At 38.4% G+C, this 23379-nt stretch overlaps 1 protein-coding gene across 5 annotated transcripts in view; it reads left to right on the forward strand.

Moving 5' to 3' along the window:
• The window catches only part of cacna2d3a (calcium channel, voltage-dependent, alpha 2/delta subunit 3a), a 782368-nt gene that overhangs the window by 651644 nt on the left and 107345 nt on the right, over positions 1–23379 (forward strand). For 3 of the 5 annotated variants that reach the window (XM_073072211.1, XM_073072212.1, XM_073072213.1), the window contains 5 exons: positions 109–170; positions 6625–6669; positions 7033–7095; positions 20381–20451; positions 22108–22183. In XM_073072211.1, coding sequence (XP_072928312.1) covers positions 109–170; positions 6625–6669; positions 7033–7095; positions 20381–20451; positions 22108–22183 — 317 coding nt within the window. Of the gene's footprint in view, positions 1–108; positions 171–6624; positions 6670–7032; positions 7096–20380; positions 20452–20554; positions 20684–22107; positions 22184–23379 lie in introns of those variants that run through there. The other 2 variants (XM_073072215.1, XM_073072214.1) reach the window with 2 other exon arrangements.

Below are 23379 nucleotides of genomic sequence, written 5' to 3' on the forward strand. Positions count from 1 at the left end.
TTTTGTCCCAAGCAATCTTTTCAAAGTTGAACATACTAGATTCCTAAACTATATTAATAGAAGTGATTGTTAAGGATATCTGAAAAATTTTGTTCTGTTCTTTGCCAGCTGTGGGTATTCAAATGAAGTTGGAGTTTTTCCAAAAGAAGTTCTGGACCGCAAGCCGTCAGGTGAGCTGTTTGCTTTAATATTCTAACTGTGTTAAAAATGACACTTTTATCCTTATAATGTTGTCAGATCACATCAGTTAAAATCATTTGTGACTGTAATATCAAAGACAACTTTGAATAAATTCTGGGTACTGAAATCCCCTAAAATCAATCTGTTCAACTTCAAGCTAATCTTCTGAAATACGTCACATGTTGCACAATAAAATAAGTTTGTGTCATTTTTTTGTAAAGAATGCATCAGTCCCCTTTTAAAGAAATAATCAATTTTTTTGAATCTCAGAACAGAAGAAGACCATAAAACCATAAGAATAATAGGAGCAGAATTTGGAACTGGTCCTCACCTTCAATAATTTCTCCTTTGGCTCCTCCCACTTCCTCCAAACAAAAGGTGTAGCCATGGGCACTCACATGGGTGTGCCTGCCATTTTGTCGGCTTTGTGGAACAGTCTATGTTCCTAGCCTACACTGGGTTCACTCCCCAACTTTTCCACCGACTGCATTGGTGCTGCTTCCTGCACCCATGTAGAATTTATCAACATCATCAAATTTGCCTCCAACTTCTGCCCTTCCCTCAAATTTACCTGGTCCATTTCTGACACCACCCTCCCCTTTCTCGATCTCTCTGTCTTTATATCTGGAAACAGCTTATTTACTGCTATCTTTTATAAACCCACTGGCTCTCACAGCTACCTGGACTATACCTTTTCCCATCCTGTTACTTGTAAAACTGCCATCACCTTCTCTCAATTCCTCTGCTGCATCTGCTCTCAGGATGAGGCTTTTCATTTCAGAACCAAGGAAATGTCCTCCTTCTTCAAAGAAAGGAGCTTTCCTTCCTCCACCAGCAATGCTATCCTCACCATCTCTTCCACTTCGCGCACATCTGCCCTTACCCCATCCTCCTGCCACCTCACCAAGGATAGGGATCCTCTTGTCCTCACCTACCACCCCACCAGCCTTCATATCCAGCACATAATTCTCCATAACATCCGACATCTCCAACAGAGTCCCACTACCAAGCACATCTTTCCCTTCTTCCCCCTCTCCCACTTTCTGCTTTCTGCAAGGATCGCTCCTTTGGCCATTTGTCCCTCCCCACTGGGCTCCTTACTGGCACTTCTCCTTGCAAGCGGAACAAGTGCTACACCTGCCCCTACACCTTCTCCCTCACTGCTATTCAGGGCCTCAAACAGTCCTTCCAGATGAGGCCGCACTTCACCTGTAAGTCTGTTGGGGTCATATACTGTGTCCAGTGCTCCTGGTGTGACTTCCTGTATATCTGTGAGACCCGACGTAGATTGAGAGACCTCTTTGCCAAGCATCTACACTCCATCCACCAGAAAAAAACGGAATCTCCCAGTGGACACCCATTTTAAACCGACTTCCCATTTCCATGTCGACATGTCAGTACATGGCCACCTCTACTGTTGCAATGGGGCCACACCTATATTCCGTCTGGGTAGCTTCCAATCTGATGGCATGAACATTGATTTCTCGAACTTCCAGTAATGGGCCCCCCTCTCCTTCACCAGTCCCCATTCCCAGTTCCCTCTCTCACCTTATCTCTTCACTTGCCCATCACCTCCCACTGTTGTTCCTCACTCTTCCCTTTCTTCCATGGCCTTCCATCCGCTTCTATCAGATTTCCCCTTCTTCAGCCAACCAATCGACTTTCCACCTCTACTTCACCCTTCCCCTTCTCATGGTTTCACCTATCCCCTACTTCCTCCCTCCCCCCCCCCCCCACCTTCTTACTCTTACTTCTCATCTTTTTTCTCCAGTGCTGATTAAAGGCTTGGCCTGAAACAGTGACCATTTACTCTTTTCCGTAGATGTTGCCCGGCCTGCTGGATTTCCAGAATTTGGAGTGTATTGTTAGGAGCAGAATTAGCCCATCTGGCCCATCAAGTTTTCTCTGCTATTCCACCATGGCTGATTTATTATCCTTCTCAATCCCATTCTCCTGCCTTCTCCCCATAACCTTTGACGCCATTACAAATCAAGAGCCTAACAACCTCTGTTTAAAATATACTCAATGACTAGGCTTCCACAGCCGTCTATGGCAATGAATTCCACCTCCTCTGGCTAAAGAAATTCCTCTTCATCTCTGTTCAAAAGGGACATTCTTCTATTTTGAGGCTGAGCCCTCTGGTCCTAGATTCCCCCACAATGTGAAACATCCTTCCATTTTCACTCTATCTCAACCTTTCAATGTTCGATAGATTTCAATGAGATAACTGCTCATTCTTCTAAACTCCAGTGAGTACAGGCCCACAGCTATCACACACTCCTCATATTAACTGTGTCACTCCTGGATCATTTGGGAGTTAAGAGCCGCATGATTTACTGAATAAGGTACAAACTAATTATTGTGAAGTACCTTATTGTGGTGCATTAGCAGAGGCAGCTATTTTATTATCAACTAAGGAAATATGCCGTTGTCAAGCCTTCTTTCCATATATAGAAACTTTAAAAACTTGTATTAAGTATCCAAATTATTGATCAGCTTCTCAAAAACTAGAAAGGCAATTTTCAGTTGCTCAAACTTCTGTTTTTGATGACTTATGTTTTTCTCTGTGTTGCCTGCAAGAATTAATCAGTTTGTACCAAAATCAATTGCATTTCATTTCAGGAAAGTCTACAATGATTGGCTGCTTCAGTAACAAGTAATTATGGATTACACTCCTACCATAACTCTACTGTAGCTTCGATAAGATCAATAGCTGCTTCAGCTAAAAAATAAATTTCCAGCAATTTTAAACTCAACTAGAGCAGCTTTTGATATTTTCAAGGACTCCTTTTTTTGCTGACATGTGTACAGTGAAGGTAATAAGAAGCTTTCAAATGATACACGCTATTTCCTTTAAAGGAAGGAAACACAAGTGTAAAAATCATAATTTTAAGTGTGAAATCCAAAGGTATTCAGGATTATGTCCACCAGAAGCAGAGCAAAGCCTAAAATAAACTGCCAAATTAAAGTAGAGCTCAGCACTTTATGATACAATAAGTGTAAGGCATACAAGATACGCCTAAACCAAAACTATTGTATAACATTATGTTCAGTTTAGAAACTGAAATCCGATAGGAATTTGACATGGAAATTTGTGGAAACTCAACATTAGAATTTTAAATAGTTATATTTGACAGTAGCATTCAGAGAATTGCAAATTTATCCAAACTTTGTATTGTTCAACAGGTCAGTGAGAAGTATACTTCCAGCTGGTTCCATCTACCTATCACCCAAACACTACACTTTATGGTCTCCTATCTAGTCCCCAGGTAGTTCCATCTGCCCATCACCCTTGCCTTATCTGGCTCGACGCATCACTTTCCTTAACAGATTCCAAAATCTGTTTCCACATCACCTTCCAATCTCTGTCTCTACCTCCACCCTCTTCTCATTCTCATGTTTTTCTCTCTCTTTATCTGTCTCTACCCACATCCACCGCCTTCTGACTTTATCCCTCCCTCTACCTCAGTTGGCTTCATCTACCCATCATCTCTTTCATCTTGTTCCATCCATTGCCTGGGTAAGACTATACCCATGCCACTTATAATTTTAAATACCTCAGGTCACCCCTAAGCCTCCTTTGCCTCAGGGAAATCAAGCCCAGTCTATTCAATATTTCCCCAGAACTAAAGTCTGATGATCCTGGAAACATCCTAGTGAATCTCCTCTGCACCTTCAACAAAAGCACGTTGTTCCTGTGCCATTTGACTTCCCAGATTGTATCGCCACATACATGTCAGGATTAAATTCCATCTGCCAACAGACCACCCAACTTTCTATCTGATCCAAGTGCTGCTGTAAACTTACTCAACCTTCCTTGCTGTCTACAATGCCATTAACTTTAATGTCATTTGCAAAATTACTAGTCATTTTTCCAACAGTTAAATACAAGTTGTTAATATATATCACAAACAACAGGAGTTCCAGCACAACAAAAACGGGGTAGTGTTCATGATCAGTGGAGAAATCTGATAGAGGGGAAGAAGCTGTTCCTGAAATTTGGGTGTGCTTTTTTTAGGCTTCTCTACCCTGCTGGTAATAATGAGAAGGTGTGTCCTGTGTGGTCAGGTTCCTTCATGATGGATGCTGTCTTCGCGAAGCATTGCATTTTGAAGATGTCCTTGATGTTGAGGAGGTTTAGTGTACATGATGAAGCTAGCTGAGTCTACAACCCTCCTCAGTGTTTTCCAGTCCTGTGCACTTGTGCCTTCCATGCAAGATGGTGGTGCAGCTGGTCAGATGCTCTACGATACATCTGTAGAAATTTGCTAGACTCCTAGGTGACATAACAAATCTCCTTAGACTCCCAATGAAATATAGCCACCGGCATGTCTTCTTCATACTTGGTTCGGTATGTTGTGTCCAAGATAGATCTTCTGAGATGTTGACACCCAGGAACTTGAAGCTGCTTACTCTTTCCAATGCTGACTCCTCAATGAAGATCGCTATATCCCCTTCTTAAAGTCCACGATCAATTCCTTGATCTGGCAGACATTGAGTGCAAAGTTGTTGCAACACCACTCAATCAGCCAATTTATTTCATTCCCGTGTGCCTTCTTGGTGTCTTCTGAGATTTTACCAACAATACTGGTGTCATCTGCAAATTTATCGATGGTGTTTAAGTTGTGCCTAGCCATGGAGTCATCAATGTAGAGAGAGTAAACCAGTGGGCTCAGCATTGCATCCTTGAGGTTCACCCATTTTGACTGTCAGTGAAAAGGAGATGTTATTTCTTATCCACAGTCAGTGTGGTCTTCCAATGAAGAAGTCAATGATCCAGCTGCAGAGGCATTTACAGAGGCCCAGGTTTTGAAGCTTGCTAATTGATACTGAGGGGATGACGGCAATGGACGCTGAGCTGTAATCAATAGACAGCAACCTGACATAGCTATTATGGTTGTCCAAATGATCCTCTGTTCATCCCTCTTTTTGTCTGTGAAGGCTAACAACACTAATGCAACCATGTCTGGGAAAGACTGCTTTCCACAGGAACCTGAAGTTGGTCCAACACTGACACACCCCTCCTTTTGAATCATACCCTTGTTCTTGTCTTCCCTTTGATTCTGGAAAGGCCCAAGTCTTTATAGGATTGTAATAGCAGAAGAAATAAAGCAGCATGTAACCTACAGCCTGTTTATGATCCCTTTAAACTGTAATGGGTGGGGATCTTGCCTGCTGCTTAGTATTTGCTCAGCTGTACAAGGTTACAAGAAGGCATAGGGTTGCACGTTGCTGGATAGCACTAGTGCCAGATCAACATTGCACACTGATTAGTATTATGACGTACCTCATCTGCACTCTGAAGGCAGGCATTAGCACTATAGGCAAACAGCCTAATTTATAGGTTGCCTAATGCAACTCAGTCTTGTGGCTTATTAAGTTTATCCAGCAGAAAATGCAGAAGAACTTGATTCAAAGTTCAAACTGATCTCAGGCAATGGCAGAATTTGTACATTTGGCCACAGCATCAATCCAACTTCCTAAATGTGTTTTTGCTGACCATCCATGTTCAAAGTAAACATCTGTGCATGTCAAGGCTAAATCAAACACTTATTTGAAGTATTCACAGACTTGATTGAAAGTTCTTTGGATACCCACTAGATGCTTTCTGGTTCATAGAAAGGAAAGGAAGTGGGAAACCAGCAGGAATGCATAAAATGAGTGTTTTATCATTGTATAAAAGTTATTTTTGTCATTTGAATTACTTTATTATTTGAATGAACAGAAACTTTTCAGCAATAAAATGCAATGTTTCCATGTTAACATGGCCAGCCATTTTCTTGGCCTTGAACCAGTCTATAGGTTCAATTTGGTACTATGCATAGTGATATGGATATCCCTGTTAATAAAGGCTTTGCATGCAAATTGTATCCTGTACCTTACTAGAATTATATAGGGATTTATGTTATCAGTGAATATTTTTTCATAGGATAAAATATGGAAAACAGATGCTTATTTATTCTGCAAACTTATTTTGTTTCTTTGTAAGACGGAGAAAGTTCATTTTGTGTTGTACTTTGTATCTCAGCGACAGCTCAAGTTTCTTCACAAGCAATTAATTAATTTGATGTGGGGAAAAAATGGTAAATATTGCTGTTTAGTATTGAAATAAAAATCTTGCAAAGTACCGGTGTAGGAGTCTCTTGCAAATAGTTGGGACCACTTATACCTGCTTAGTCTTATCAGCCTCTGGCAATTAATCCCAGCCCGTTTAGTGAAGAGAATGAAGCCAGTCTTGGCATTGGTGCCAGCACTCCTGGCAACATGAAGGTATCTTCTAAGTCCAGTTCTGCATTCAACCTGCTCTTTTAAAATGAGTAGTGACATGTTTGAACTGGAACTTGCCAACTTTCTGATGAGCAATTTTTAAACATACTTGAATGATAACTTATGGGGCATGCTGTTATTTATTCTGAGTGTTTACGGTGTTATCTTCTGTTACAGTGTGCTTCACTGGATGGAAAATGCAGTATTAGCTGTGATGATGAGGTAAGCACATTAGCTGGCCTCGCCAGCCTATACTTAAAGTATATGGGCCTAGAAATCAGATCATGTCGCACCCACTTAACAGACATATGGTTTGGGGAACTTTCCTAATGAAGCCAGCAGACCAGTTTGTTAGACTTGTGCAGCACACACTGCAACAGGATCTTTACAGGCACAGTCCCATTACTAGACTAAACGTTTTGGTGAATAAGTGTTTAATAACGTATAAAGTAATTCACTTTATTTTGATAATAATTTCATTATCAATTGTAGCTTTATCTCAGATTGTGAAATTATGATACCTTAATGCAAAATTGCTTCTTTTTGACAATATGTTACAAATATTTCAATATTTTATGTTTGCAGATAATAAATTGTTACCTCATAGATAATAATGGATTTATTTTGGTGTCGGAAAGTTATGCTGAGGTAAGCTTTTACAATAGAATACCACCTTTGGCAAGTAAAACTTTGAAAGTATGAAGTATGGAAGTAATTTGTATCCATCTATTTCGTGCCATTTAAAGTTCAAAGTTTAAAGTAGATTTATTATCAAAGTTCATATACCATACATCACTCTACACTACCCTGAGATTCATTTTCTGCTGGAGATTCACAGAAGATGCAAAGAAATACAATAGAATCAATGAAATAAAACTACACACAAAGTGTGACAAACAACTAATTTGTAAAAGAAGACGAGTTGTGCAATACAAAAAAAATTAATAAATAATATTAAGAACAGGAGTTGCAGACCAATTCCTGATTGTGGAATCAGTCCAGTGTTGAGGTGAGTGAAGTAATCTACCCTAGTTCTGGAGCCTGATAGTTCAAGAGTAATAATTGTTCCTGAACCTGTTGCCCCAGATCTTGTGCCAGGTAGGTGATTGGCTGGATACATGTTATCACTTTGAGTAGGACTATTTTAAAGATAGGTGGGACCTCCTTTTAGCTTGTTGGCCAAGTGGCTTTGCTCAGCTCAAAGCTGTGCAGTTAAATACAAGTGCCCTGCATTTTTAAACTTTTCACTGGGTCTGAATGATATCATAAGATCCAAATTTGCATCGACTAGCTTTAGTCAGGAAGGAATCTTGGCCACATAAAAATAAAGTACAAATCAAAATGGGTGCTGACTGAATTGAGCTATCTTAGGTGCATGTCTCCGATCAAGGAGATTAGATTAATTTCACCACCTCTTTTGTATTTATAAGCAAGAGCTCAAAAAACTTGAAGTTCTTGGATCTGCTTATAAACCTATACAGTACTGTGCAAAAGTCTTAGCCAGATATAGACCAAAGACTTTTGCACTGTACTGTATTTGGCAACATGGACCGAATAACGAGTTTGTAAATCTGGCGGGATTTACAAAGGATGTTGGAAATGACGAGGGTGGAGTGTTGTGTGAGGGGCGTGGGTCAGGTGGCAGAGAAGGGTGGTGTGGGTGCAGACACACCAAGCCCGAAGACACCAGGCACAGTCATTTGATTCAAAACAATTGGTTTATTGATCATTACAGATGGTCTCTCCAGTGCTCACCCTTCCCCTTTTCCCAACCATGATTCTCCTCCCTGTCCCCTTCCTACTGTTACTCCACAATAGAGACCCACATCAGTATCAGGTTTATCATCACTCACATATGTCATGAATATTTTTTTTGTGGCAGCAGGACACAGCAACACATAAAATCACTACAGTATTGTGCAAAAGTCTTAGGCACCCTGGGGGTGGTGAGTGTGAGAGTGTGTGTGAGAGAGAGAGAGAGAGAGAGAGAGAGAGAGAGAGAGAGAGAGAGAGAGAGAGAGAGAGAGAATAGGTACATTTTATGTCAGAGGGATGTATGCAATATACATCCTGAAATTTTTTTTTCTTTGCAAACATCCCCAAAGAATGAGTAACAGTTAAATGTTGGCACCCCAAAGCACCCCCAACTCCACCCCACGCATAAGTAGCAGCAAAGCAATGAGCCCTCTCCCCCACCAGCAAAAAAGCATTTGCACCCTCCACCGAGCACTCAAGCCTGCAGCAAAGCATCAATAAATACACAGAATTGCAGTACCCAAAGACTACTCGTTCACCCAGTAGTTCGACATACCTCAGGCTCTCTCTCCCCCTAAAAAGGGAAAATGAGGTGTCCCCGTTTCACAGCGAGAGGAGAGGCATAACAAAACAACTTGCTGATCTATCGAGTTAGAAGTCCATTGCGTCGCTTTTTCTGAGCTGTGTGCCCAAAGAACTTGGGTCTCTGGGCACACAGCCAGCTCGCTGCTTTTGATCTTCCGTGTACTCCCACGACACATCAGGCGGCGTCACCGATCTCAAATCCGCCTGCCTCCACAGCCACGAAAATCCGGCACCCTGAAAGAACGCTAGTCTTCCAGGCCGTATCCTTGGCGATTTGAAAAGCGGCCAGTCATGATGCTCTGACAGCGGGTCCCATTTCCGCAAGGAACCAAAGTCAGTGTGTAACTGCAGGCCAGTGTCTTCAAAAGACTGTGTGTGTGTGTGTGTGTGTGTGTGTGTGTGTGTGTGTGTGTGTGTGTGTGTGTGTGTGTGTGTGTGTGTGTGTGTGTGTGTGTGTGTGTGTGTGTGTGTGTGTGTGTGTGTGGTAGCAGCAAGTAAATCACCCAAATAAAAGTGAAAAAATTGATGGCCAGTTGGTAGCACTGTACAAAAGTGTCAGCCTCATTGATTCCATGAACACACTGCAATTGATTTAGCAGTCAAGATACAACATGCTGTTGCAGCTATCTGTTGTGTTTAGTTTTCCCAACTGGGGATGAATTTCTCATAAAATCATCAAAATTATAAAAAGCATTCTTAAGTATAATTCATTCCCTGATATTGCAGATGCTGCAGCAATTCAAATCAACTTTGCATTCAAAGTCAAGTTAGTTACAAATTCATGGCCAAAAATGCCCAAATGTTTATCTGCACTTGACAGAAATTGGTGACTCAGAATAAATTCACAATATGTTCCCATTTGCAAATCAAACAAATGTTGGCTATTTCCTTTTTGTGGTTAAAATTGTGGTATTAATGTGAATTTTTATATAATCATAATCTAATGTTGAACTTTCTGCGCACGGACATCTTTGTGAGCAAAGTAACAGACTCTGACAGTTGTTCAGATGTTTCCAATACAATATTATTAAATGGTGTATGCAGTTCACATTCCTAATTAAAATATTTCCAAATGTCTTGTCATTTCATATCTAAGTTGTCAAAGTAATGACATTGTTTTAGGCAAGATTCACGTGGTGCTATGTTAACCCTGTGCTACCATACACTAATTAATCTTTTTATCTCTATTGATGTGATCAGTATGTCTAAATGTAATGCTGATTGATTAAATAAACAGCAATGTTATATATTGTATCACATCCATTCATTTTTAGATTTTTTTTGCATATAGGTGGATTAAAAAGAATTATTCGGCAATATATTAAAAGCAATTGAATCTGTTTTTTCTGTCATTTCAGCTCCACCCTGCCACAAAAACTCAAGCGATTAAACTCTTTCTCTCCCTTAACCAATCCAATAACTCAAACTGAAGAACAGTACAGAGTGGCCATCTGGCCCATCCGATTGAATTGCATCTGCAGCCTAAGTTCATGAACATCTGTGATCCGCTTTGCATCTGCAGTCTATGATCATGGACATCTGTCATCTTTGACCTGAAATGCTAACTCTGTTATAGGGTCATGATCATGGACATTTGTGATCTTTGACCTGAAATGCTAACTCTGTTTTACTTCCCACAATTGCAGCCTGACCTGCTAAATAATTCTATTATTTCCTATTTTTCCCCCGTATCACCTGAAGCTGATTCCCAGTCCAAAAATCACCCATTTTCCTGACTCACCTTCTCTGTTCACTGCTGCTCTGTGTGTACTAATATATTACTTGCAATTACAAGCATTCTTCTGTAGTAATCTTTTATGTGGTATCTTACCAAACGCCGTCTGGAAATTCCAACATATTACATCTACTGGCTTCCGTATATCCATTCTATTCTTTATGTCCTCAAAGTACTCCAGCTCATTTATCAGGCACAAATTTCCCTTTCATAAAATCATGTTGCTTAGCTGTCTTGTGATATTCTCAATGTCCTGATATTGTCTCCTAATAATTGAAGCAGATATTCTAATAAGCCAGTACCACTGCCAGTGACCACACAGGGAGTTGTCTTGTCTGACCTGTCCTCCGATCAATCAAATTATAATTTCCCACAAAGTCGAAGAAATGTATTCAATCCTTAATTAGCAACTAGCAAAACAAACAACCTTGAAGCGATATGCAATTAAATGTAAATTAAACAAAATTAAGCAGTCAACAAAAGATATGACACCCGGCAGTCCCCAGAACCAAACAGCCCAGAACAAAGCGTGAATACATTACTTATTCCCTACGTTTTTATCACGCCCCACCCATGTGACTAACTACCATAATTAACATAATAAATGCGCAACACAGGATACGATGTAGGTAGAGAACAGCACAAAACTCCGACAATAATGAATTCCAGCACTTACACATTGACAGATATTCGGATAATTTGGTCTCTAGTCCGTGTTTTCTCTTTCGTCCTGTCTTTGAAAAGTGGAGTTACAATTATGGTCTTCTAGTCTTCTGAGACCTCTCCAGAATCCAAGAAATCCAAGTGCATTTGCTATCTCTGCAGCCTGATTAGATCCTAGCTTGCAAGCCAACTAATCCATGCGACTTCGTTTCCCTGGTTTTTTTTTTAATAATAGGGTTGACTTTTTTTTTGTTTCGTCCCTCCCTATAGGCCCTTGATTTTCCATTAATACTGGGATGTTTTCTTGTCTTCTATCAAGAAGACCAATCCGAAGTAATTATTTAGAACTTTTCAGAATTCCAAATTGTATTCAATATTTGTTTATTTTTTTGAGCAACACCATGGAAGATCAAGTAGTATTTTAAATAATCTGAGTGATTGTGGATTGTGTGTAGGCTTGCAATAAAATATAATGTGTTCATAACATCAGGCATGGAAAAGAATGGATTTAATTATACTTGGGATTAATTTCCCACAACTAAATGCAGACTCTTGAAACAACTGAGAGATGTTATATTTTTTTAATTCAATCCACCTGTTGGTTCCTTATGCAAGCATTCCTAAAAACTAGAAGATATTTTTTTTAAATAAACAGTTATATTAAATTTAGAAAGATCAAAATATTTGACATAGTCAAATAGCTAAATGTTTTTTGATCGCTCCTCTGAAACTTCAGCCCAAACTGGAATTGGAAACAGAAGGAGGATCTTGCCCGTCCATAAACCGATGCTCAAATAGACAGTCAAATAAAATAAAGACAAAATAAATTTTTTAATCATGTTTGAATAGGAGTAATTGGTCTTCATGCAAATAACCTTGTGATGGGAAATCCATGTGTTTCCTATTTCCAACACACATTGTGTGTTGATTTGGAGATTATATAATCAGATTTCCCACTGAAATACCATCCCATAAGCAGGTTTCATATTTAATGAAAAGAACACTTAAAATAAAAATTGGAGCAGTCTTTAATTTTACTTAATTTTTCATCAGATTCCTCAATTAATTCCTCACTATTGCATGTATCAGTTTTCTGATAATAATGCAGAAGCATTTGATATAAGTCGCCTCGATTAGAAGCCAGTTGTTGCATTTTGATCAAATCAATGTATTCATCTATCCTGAATAACCCATTTTCAAAGTCATGTAATTTACTGAACTGCATGGCTGAATTAAGTTTAATTGCTGGCAAAGTGTAGGTAATCCCAGTAATATTGCCAAGGAAACTGATCTATGTTTCATTTCACAAAGGATATGATTTCCACTTGATCATGTCATTCCATCCAAAGAGAATAGGAATTTATTTATTTAGCGATATAGTGTGGAGTCGATCCTTCCGATCCTTTGAGCTATATCACGCAACCCCAGACAAACCCAATTAACCCTAACCTAATCACGGGACAAGTTACAATGACCAATTAACCCACTGGGTTTCTCTTTGGACTGTGGGAGGAAACCGGGGAAAACTCATGCATTCCATGGAAAGGACATTCAAACTCCTTATAATGTGATGCCCGAATTGAACTCTGAACTCCAAAACACCCTGAGCTATAATAGTGTGAACCGCTGCACTACCATGGGTTAAGGGAAATACCCAAATTCCCTCAATTCACTTTGGCAATCCTTTACAGTGAGTAAAATTATAGCTTAAAACCATTTGTCTCCTGATATCCATAAAAATCTAATTCAACTCTCTTGCAGAATAATAACTTACAGAATTATTTTTATTTTTTGAGGACTAAAAGGAGCAGAAACATAATTATCAACAAAAAATAATATTGCAATGAACTTCAAAATGTTGATAGGCTTTGGCAAGAAGATTGATTTTCAAGTTCAAGTGGATGCTGAAAAGTTAGAGATGTTCATGGGAGGAATTCTAGAAAAGTGACCCCATATGACTTGAAGAATCTTTAGCATCAAGATGAGGGGTTGGGGTGTGGAAATGGTTTTCTTAAGTCAGACAGACAGAGAGTTCTTTGGCACCAGGGAGAGGGCAGAATCAGAGCTGGGGAAGGTTAAGCAGATCAAAATTGGGAAAGGCAAGAATCAATTTTAAACACAAAACTCTTTATTTTTGAGGTACCTTGGGAGCAGGTGTCTGGGGTCATTTGATAAGTAGAACCTGGGGCTAAATAAGAAATGATCAGCAGGTTCTTAATGAGATGAATTTTAAGAATGATGGCTGATTAGTGGCTGGCTAGAAGAATAATGGGGATTGTGGAATTTGAAGTATCACAGACACTTGACAGTAGTGAAGCATTCTATAGAATATTTTATATTCCACTCTATACTATCCTAGTATGAGTAACTCAGAGGTTCCCAACCTGGGGTTCATGGACCCATTGCTTAATGGTATTGGTCCATGCATATAAAAGGTTGGGAACCCCTGGAGTAATGTATCCTTGGTATCCAAGCTTCATCCTGATAAATAGAAGCTGCAACACTCATGAAGCTGTGCCGTTGAGATATGGCGGTCAGAACTGCTCACAGTGATTTAACCAAGCTGTTCTGTAGCTTCAGCATTCCTTCTGTCTCCATGTATTCCTGCTTCTGGATAAGGCCAGCATTCAATTTGCTTCTATCTGTTTCCTGTACCTGTTGACAAGTTAATATGTCTGAGAATTTGTCTGTTTTGAATTACACTGTTACTACTATTTGTCTGTTTTTATGTTCCAAATGGATTGACTCATATTTGCTGACACTGAATTTCATTGTCCAAGCATTTAATCCATCTGTACCTCTGTAACATTATGCTTCCATCTACACTGATACTTGTGCTATCAATTTCATAATCAGAATGCTTAGATATGTGGTTGCCCCCCACTCAGGTTCTTCCACCAGTGATAGACCACTGATCAGAAAACTCTTCCATTATTCCTGCTTTTGGTCTCTTTTACCAATCAATCAAATAAGCATTTTAAAAAAAAATTTCATGAGTATTAACTTTCTTCTTTAATCAAAAAATAAATAAAATCAACTAACTTTGTTCATCATCTCCTTGAGCCACCTTTTCAAAACTTTCTGTAAGATTCATCATGCATGCTCTGTCCTTCGCCGCAACACAATAGCTTTTACTGATCAACTGAAAATGTTCTATGTGGCTGTTCTTAATTATAGATTCTACTAATTGCCAACAAGAGATAACAGGGTAATTGGTCTATAATTCTTTGGATTCCCTTTCACATTTCTTAAATAGTATAGTGAGTGTATAACTTCTAAAGAAATTATTTTTGGAACAAGAAAATATGGAAGAATATTGTTGGTACATCTTTGGTGTTCTCACCCAATTGCTTTAAATGCCCGATCCTGCTGACATGCCACTTTTGGTGAGGTTCATTTGTTTCACTCTTAATTTCCTTAAGATGTAATTTTCCTTTTCAGTGAAGATTATTGCAAAGTAATTATTGAACTTCTCTGCATTTTCCTCATTTTCATTTACAATACTTCTCACGTTGTTCCTGACCACCTTATTCCTTACATAATGGTAATATTTTCATGTTGCTTTGATATTCTTTGCATGCTTCATTTCACTAGTGACACTACTGATTAGAAAACTGTTTCATTATTCCTATTTTTGGTCTCCCTTACCATTCAATCAAATATATATCTTTTTATCTCACAAGTGTTAACATTCTTCTTTAATCAAATCAAGATAAACAGAATAAACTAACTTTGTTCATCATCTCCTTGAGCCACCTTTTGAAAACTTCCTGTAAGATTCAACATGCATGATAGCTTTTTTCTGATCAACTGAAAATTTCTATGTGGCTGTTCTTAATTATGGTCTGTACTAATTGCTAACAAAAGATTGCAGGCTAACTGGTCTATAATTCTTTAGATTCCTTTTCAGATTTCTTAAATATTATAGTGACTGTATAACTTTTAAAGAAATTATTTTTGAAACAAGAAAACACAGAAGAATATTGTTGATACATCTTCGGTGTACTCACCCAATTGTTTTAAATGCCCAATCCAGCTGACATGCCACTTTTGGTGAGGTTCATTTGATTCACTCTTAATTTCCCAAGTATGTAATTTTCCTTTTCTATGAAGATTATTGCGAAGTAATTATTGAACTTCTCTGCATTTTCCTCACTTGCATTTACAATACCTTTCTCACATTGTTGCTCACTACCTTATTCATTACATAATGCTCATGTTGCTTTGATATTCATTGCATGCTTCATTTCACACTTATTTATATCTCTTTTATCACAGCATTTATTTCTCTTGGCAAGATTTCAACCAGGTTTCACATTTTAGCCTGTATTTCCTTTGGTTTTATATAATCTCTTACCACTTCATGACATTTGGCAAGTAGAGCTTTTTCCTCTGATATTTAAAATCTAATTCAGTTTCACGATGCCTCCTCTTTATACTTCTTCACCCTGAAAGATTGAGTTTACTGTGGACAAAATCAGTCTCTTCTTGATAGAGATAGTCTTACCCAAATCTACAATCTAAATGAAAGAAAAAGGTGAAACATTCATTCGGAGACAAGTGTTTTAATAATCTCAAAAGGGAAACCCATCTTCCACTAGCCAATCATGATTTCCATGTCAGCGGCAAGCCTTGCTGCAAGGAGATGCCGATTAAGTAAGGTTGAACCTTTTGGAGCTGAACCCAGTTCTCAAGGAAATCTTTAGCTTTCCTCTGATGATCACTTTTCCCTCACTTTATCGCTGACAGTAACGGCTTTGCCTCTTTTTACCAAATCTCAAATTCCGTGACAGTCCCCCAGGAGATCCGACCAAGCAGTTTATTGCCTCTGTCTTTTCCACCAAGCATCCGGCCAGCCTGTCAATGTGGGTAGCTGGCAGACAGAGGAAGTGCAGAGTATGTGTGGATCTCTGGTCCCTCTGCATCCAGAGAAGGACAGGAGGACTAAGCTTGTGGCACGCTCATCCCAGAGGACATCAGAGAGATGCAGTGATATGGTATAGGAAGCTACACATACTGCAGGCAACATTTTGTGTGCCCTAGCGTTCATGACGAGATAATGAACAATTCATGAGTGACTAGGGTAGATGGGTGGGAGGAAGGAAGGAGAGCAGTTCTGCTGCCTTGTCACTTGCTGTGTTCTGTGTTGTTCTGCCAAGCATTGTGGGTTTGCTATGCTGTTACTGGAATGTGTGGCAACACTTGCAGCTTCCCTCAGCACATCCTTGGATGTATTGTTTGTTAATGCAAACAACATATTTCATTGCATGTTTTGATGTACATCTCATAAATATATCTGAATCTGACTACAGCTTTATACATTGAAGTTTTATCTGAATGGGCAGGAAGAACATTTCCAGATATTAGTTCCTTGACTTTCATGCGGAGATGGAGTTGTTGAACATTTTTAAGGCTAAAATGGACTGATCTTTAGAATATGGGTTGAGGGTAGGGGGTGAGCTTGAGAGGCTTTTCGAGGGAGAGATTGGACAGGCTAGGACATTCTTGGACTGCAGGAGAACCTGAGATGATGCTATAGAGATCATGATGGGGCATAGATAGGGTAATTGCACTCCATGTTGCTCCCCCAGAGTCAGTGAAACAAGAACTACAGGGCACCAGTTTAAGGTGAGAGGAGAAAGCTTTAATAAGAGCTTGAGGAGCAAAGTTTTACGCAGAGACTGGTACTTGTGTGAAATGAGCTGCCGGAGGAAGTGGTTGAGGTACAATACAAACTTTTAAGAGAGAGTTGGACGGGTTCATGGATATGAAAGGTTTAGAAAGTTGTGGGGCAAATGCAGAGGAACTAGCATGAATGGACAACATGGTCAACGTGAACAATTTGAGTAAAGAGATTGTTTCCATTCAGTATGGCTCTATGGAACTTGCACAAAAGTCTTGTGCACATTCAAGGACAGTGGACACTATTTAGTAATCATGCTAAAATAACAGCATTAAATTGAAGGCAAAGGCTTGCTTTGGCTCAGTTAAAAGAAACCCAGCCTCACCTGGTCCACAACTGGTGAAATAATGATTTTGGAGAGATTGACAAATATTTTCGTTAAGTGGTTTTCTTTGTGTTCACTCTTTGTGTCCTTGGTTCCTGATCATTTGTCCAGCTGACTCAGCCATATCATCCCAGCAGCTTCTAATTTCCAATGTCCTTTCCTTAGACCTTGTCCCCATATCCAACTAGTCTATCACAACCTTTCCTTTTTCTCTTTTATCTAGTTATTACCAACCTGGATGCTCTCTGCAATTGTGGAACTAACAGAGGAAAAGCCTTTGTACAGAGTGTACAAATCTTGTTCAGTGATTTGCCACTGGAATAACATAGCTTTATGATGGTTCTATTTCAACTTCATAGCTCATCGAGAACTTTAAGGAGAATTGGGATTGTTGGTGCCCTGACCTGCCCCTCTAATACTGAACACAGCTTTGACTTCTAGTTCTGTGTGTTGCAGGATGGAGGTCTGGAATAGGCTGAAGGTCAGATGATGGTGCACAGGGCAGAGAGTGGTGGGGGTGAAAACAAGGCATGGATGAATTTAGCCATAGTCCAGTCTAATATGTGCATGCACATCTTCACATAGAATTATAAGCAAAGCAGGGATAAAATCATTGGACAACAAATTTTTTCGAAAATGTTGCTTCCTCAGAATATTTTTTGTTTATGATAGACCACTTGAAGCAGAATACAAAAATAATTTCAGGCTACTTTTATCATGCAGGAATTTGGAAAAACAAGGAATGAAAATTTATTGCGTATAATACGTTTAATTGCATAATGCAATAGTTCAACTAAGCTAAAAATGTTTTATTGATGATTTTTATTTGTACTCAGTGTCTGAGGCTTCTCACTTAAGTGCCCAACAATAATCAGCCAGTATTAATGGATTCCAGTTGCCCTGGTACCGTTTCTCCATGACCACACTGTCCTGGTGAAACCTTTCTCCATGCTCATCACTGACAGTGACATGACTTGCAGGGAAAAAGTCTACATGGGAATGCAGAACATGAATCTTCAGTGACATGTTGCACTTCACAGTTTTGTATGCTTGAAGCATGTTGTCAACCAGCTGCACATAGCTTGGTGCTCTGTAGTTACCAAACAAGAGTTTCAACAATAGCCTTAAATACCTTACATACAATTTTCTCCAGTCCCACTCGAGGTTCCTCGAACTGCCTGTCATTAATGACCTGTTTGATTTCTGGACCAACAAAAATGCTTTCCTTAATCTTGGCATCAGTTATTCTGACAGATTAAGAATAGAAGTAATAAATTTAAACAAAAATCATGCTGAATAGGGAAGTTTCATGGTGATTTTCATGATCAGCAGCTCAAAATCCATAAGATACACCCAAAAGTACTCTGGAAACAAAATCTCTGTCATCCCGTGTATCAGTATGAAATACACAGAATGGCGACGTACTTATGCATTATAGACAAATAAGATAATATTTATAACAATGTGCTCTTTTTTCACAACACCAATGTTAAATGAAATGGGTGATACCTTAATGAAAATTTTCAACCAACCTGATGAATTAGATCAGGGTTCCCAACCTGGGTCCACGGACCTCTTGCTTAATGGGTATTGATCCATGGCATAAAACGGGTAGGAAACCCCTGAATTAAATGATCTTGTATAATATCACAGGACAAGTTTTTATTCACATAATCATTTCTGACAGAAAAATAAACATTTATTTTTACATAAAAAACAAAGTACAGTATGATGTACAGAGCACAGTAATGCCAAAGGTTATAAAAAGCTAGGTCAAGATTCTCATTTACCTCAATTTATAAACTCTATCACTGTTTTAGCTTTGCAATGAATGTCAATTCTATAAGTTCTGAAAGGCTTAATCTTCACCCTTAGATATACAATCAGTGGCCAGTTTATTAGGTACACCTGCATACTTGCTTGCTGATGCAAATATCTAATCAGCCAGTCACGTGGTGGCAACTCCACACACAAAGTACACAAACTTGGTCAAGATGTTCAGTTATTATTCAGACTAAACATCAGAATAGGAGGAAATGTGATCTAAGTGACTGGGATTTACAGGAACCACAGTCTAGAGTTTACAGAGAAATAAACAAAAGAGTGGCAGTTCTGTGGGTGAAAATGCCTTGTTAATGAGAGAGATGAGTCTCATTCAAGCTGACAGGAAGGCAACAATGACTCAAGTAACTATGGGTTACAAGAGTGGTGCACAGAAAAGCACCTCTGAATGCACAACACGTCGAACGTCGAAATGGATGGGCCACAGCAACAGAAATCCATATCGAGTTCCATTTCTATACCTAATAAAGTGGCCACTGAATATATGTACTGAACACGTAAACCAGGTTAGGCTATTGGTTGTATTTCAATTCTAAACTTCAGTTCATCTCAGTAAAACTCAAGAAGTGTAATGTAATGTGCAGCAACTATCATATTGCACACAAAGGACTGTGTACTGAGGGCAACTTTCTGTAGTAAAAATTAACTTGGAGTTACCATAAGAGGAAACCTAATATGAAGATAATTGAAATCTAAATAAACTCTTTAATAAAAACTTCTATATATTTCTACATCAGCCTATGTTTGATTTAACATTTTACTGATGCAAATTTCTTCTAAAGGGGCTTCATTTATTTCAAAATAGATGTCTTTTAATAAAGAATACAAATTCTTCCAAATTCTGCTGTACCTGGTTAAAACATTTTTACTTTCCAAGTGGTGATCATTTCCAAAAGGCACTATTCAATTCCTATTTGAGATTGCATTTTAATTCCTTCTGTTACTATCAGAAAGCACATTTTATAAAGTGACAAACCCTTTGATGGAACAGATATTTATACGTCATGTGGAATATTTATTTCTTGATAAATAATTCCTTGCCACATGACATATAAGCTGTTATTATTTCCTCGCATTGTGTTACAAAATTTATAGATTTGTTTTAAAACCTGAGCGCTACATAATTCATGTGTAGTATTGGCTTCCTTGTCTGATCTTTCATGCAGTGCATTATTTTCATAAACCTTCTTGACTTTTGGGTTTTCTGTGATTTCTGAATGCTAATGAGCTCTCCAAAACCTATCTTTGTAACTGTCACATTAGGAAATGTCAAACACAAGTGTTAGTCTCTTTGAATTTTGTACTTTTCAATCCCCTTAAAATTGCTTGTTTCTTTTCTTCCTAGACTGGAACATTTTTTGGTGAAGTGGAAGGAGCTGTTATGAACAAACTATTAATGATGGGCTCATTTAAACGGTAAGAATAATCCATGATGGAACTAAACCATCTGCTTTAAATTTGAGTCACTTTCCAAATATTGTATTAAAAATTACAATGATTCTAAATATTTCTTTATTAGGGTAAAATATTCAACAAATAAAACTGAACAAGATAATCAGGATTATTTCTTTAATGATTCCAGTGTATGGGAATTTAATTCTCCATTGTAAATCCCTGATTGTATCTCAACCTGTCCAACATGAAAAAGGTCAGTGGATAATTCACACAATGTATTCAGAGCTTGATGCTCCTTTTAAGTCAGCAAGAAAGTTGTTCAGAACAGCTGTTGACACAGAGAAACAGGGGATAAGTAGCATTAAAATCTTATGACCCGATAATGTCTTCTATGTTATAATAGACCTTTAACTGAGAAGAATAGCGGGTATACATCTGTTAAGGCAGACGTTTTTAACATAGTTGACCAGCAGAAGAAACCTTGTGCCCTTGCATCTCTCCATCTCTAGCATTCGCTTTCCCTTCCAGTTGTAGCTAGGAAACCCTCAGAATGAATTCTTTGTGAGGGAACTTTCCCTTGGCTTCTTAATAGCTCCTACGTTAGTTAATATTGCCATCCACTTTACCCATATTCCAAGTAGCTTCGAGTTGGCAATAGTTTAAATAAACTCAAATAAGATTAGGGAAGTAAAGTCAGGGCTAGCTTCTTGGATGATTGGTAATATGGAGATTGTAAAGTATTGGTTTGGTCATGTTCCCTGCCACTGCCAACTTAGTTTCTTTGTTACTCATGTGCTATGGACAGCTTCCAAAGATTAGAAGAACAGGAATTTTGAAGAATTTCTGCTGGGCTAAGAGTAGCAGAAGCAGCTTTCTGAGGATTTTGTAACTGGTTGGACAGATTCAGACATAATATTTTGGGGATATGCTCATGGAGATGGCAAACCACAGTACATTCCCTCAATGAAGAATAGGACCTTTGGGGATGGGTAGAAGTTTGCAAGCTGAAAAGAACATGTCAACATTTTTCTCCTATGCTGAATTTTAAATCATATTTCACAAGCGTAAAATCTTGACGTTTTGTTGTTTGAATATTGTAATTCTCCGCTAGAGAAGAAACCATGCATAGAGGCCGCCAATGCAGGCCTGATGTTAACAAATAACTTCCTTTAAAAGGATTATTCTGCCAATAGAATAAAACATCACAGCACAGCAGCCTATACAGAACTGAATAACGCTTTGAAACTAATTCTGATTAAATTAGAAGTACATTTTATAAGTAATGTGTTCCTGCAGGTTCAGGACAATCAGCAACCTACTGTAGTTCTCGTTACTTGGATTGGATAAGGAAGCACTTGTCCAATGAAAGTCTAGTTACCCAGCTCGTTTCCATCAATGTCTGCCGCACGGAAATTATTATGTGTTTGTAACCTCTGGCTTTCCTGAACTCACTGGGTGGTGAGAATGTTCACCAATCCCTTGCGGAAGAACACTTTTATTGTGATAGTGTTTTATATTTGTTACTATGCCTTGATCGATTGTATTTTGTCTCTTTTCTTCAGTTCCATTATTTTATGTTATGGTAGTTCGTTGTTGAAGTATTGTTTCTCATTTTGGTTTTTAATATCTGCTTGTGTTTTTTTTCCCATTAAGTAGTTTTCTGCTTTTCTTTTTTAGAGTAACACTTTATGACTACCAAGCCATGTGTAGAACAACCGTAGACAATAGCGACAGTGCACATAGCTTACTGGATGTAAGTAGAGTGAGCGTGACAGAAATGCTCCATATACTGAGACTGAGCGAAGAAATCAAATTAGGGGTGTTATGTTTTTGTAGGGGTTTGACGATTTCAAAAAGTTCAATAGGTTCCCATTATTAGATTTTCAAATGAGTTTTAGCAATCTTAAAATTTAAAAAACCTTTCATTTAATTTTTGTGGCATAAGGATATTGACAATGTGAAAATGGAGTCTTACTGTTTGTAGTTAACGTATTGATATTGTTACTGCTTACACCAGCTATGTATAGGTAATTGCTTTGGGATATATTGTACCTTTTTAATCTTAATAAATAGGAACAATGTAAATGCAACAACATTTTCTGTCTTTTCTGACTGTAGCTCCATACAAATAATTTTTAAAAATAACTAGTTTTAGGATTACCATTTTGCAGTAGTTACTTTAGTTAACTACTAATCTAAAAACTCTAGATTAAATGTTTGTAGAGCATCCCACCAAACATTGGAGAATTTAGATTCAATTTTTTTATAAAAAGATCTGAAAACAACAAAACAAATTTCATTAAAACTATTACCATAAATGTAAGAACCCAAATGGTGCTGCCTGCATTGTGACACGCAGTTCTCCTGAACTCATCCATATTGGAAGATGTACCCATTGAGAATGGCCTACGCCCAACTGGAAGGCCATGCACAACATAATTGGGTAGATTAGAACTAGTGTCAACCACAAAACTGTCAAGAAACTGTCAAAATTGTTCAGTTCTTCTCAACATTCCCATATGACAGAGAAGGAGGCTATTCAGCATATTGAGCCCATACTAACCAACCCATTAGCTGACTAATTTTTCTTTATAATCTATCTCCCCCTTAGATACTGTCACTCCCTGGGTCCAATTTACAACAATCAATTAACCTACCAACCCTAACAGTATATCTTTGGGATGTGCAAGGAAAGCATAGCAATCCAAGCTCACTGGGAGAGCTTTGTACAAACTCTACAAACAGACAGTGCAAGAGGTCAGGATTAAACTCTCCCATGTGAGGCAGGCCCTAGTAACTTTATCACTATGCTGCCTATGTCATTCAGAGTCTTTCAAAAACCATTAAAAGATCTGTTAAGAACATTAAAAGGCATTGTTTTTAAAAATTAAATAATCTGAAAACTCTTTAAAAATTGGGTGTAACTGAAGTTTTAGTATGGTTTATTCT

This window comes from Hemitrygon akajei, chromosome 19 (genome assembly GCF_048418815.1).
Source record: "Hemitrygon akajei chromosome 19, sHemAka1.3, whole genome shotgun sequence".
Taxonomy (NCBI): domain Eukaryota; kingdom Metazoa; phylum Chordata; class Chondrichthyes; order Myliobatiformes; family Dasyatidae; genus Hemitrygon; species Hemitrygon akajei.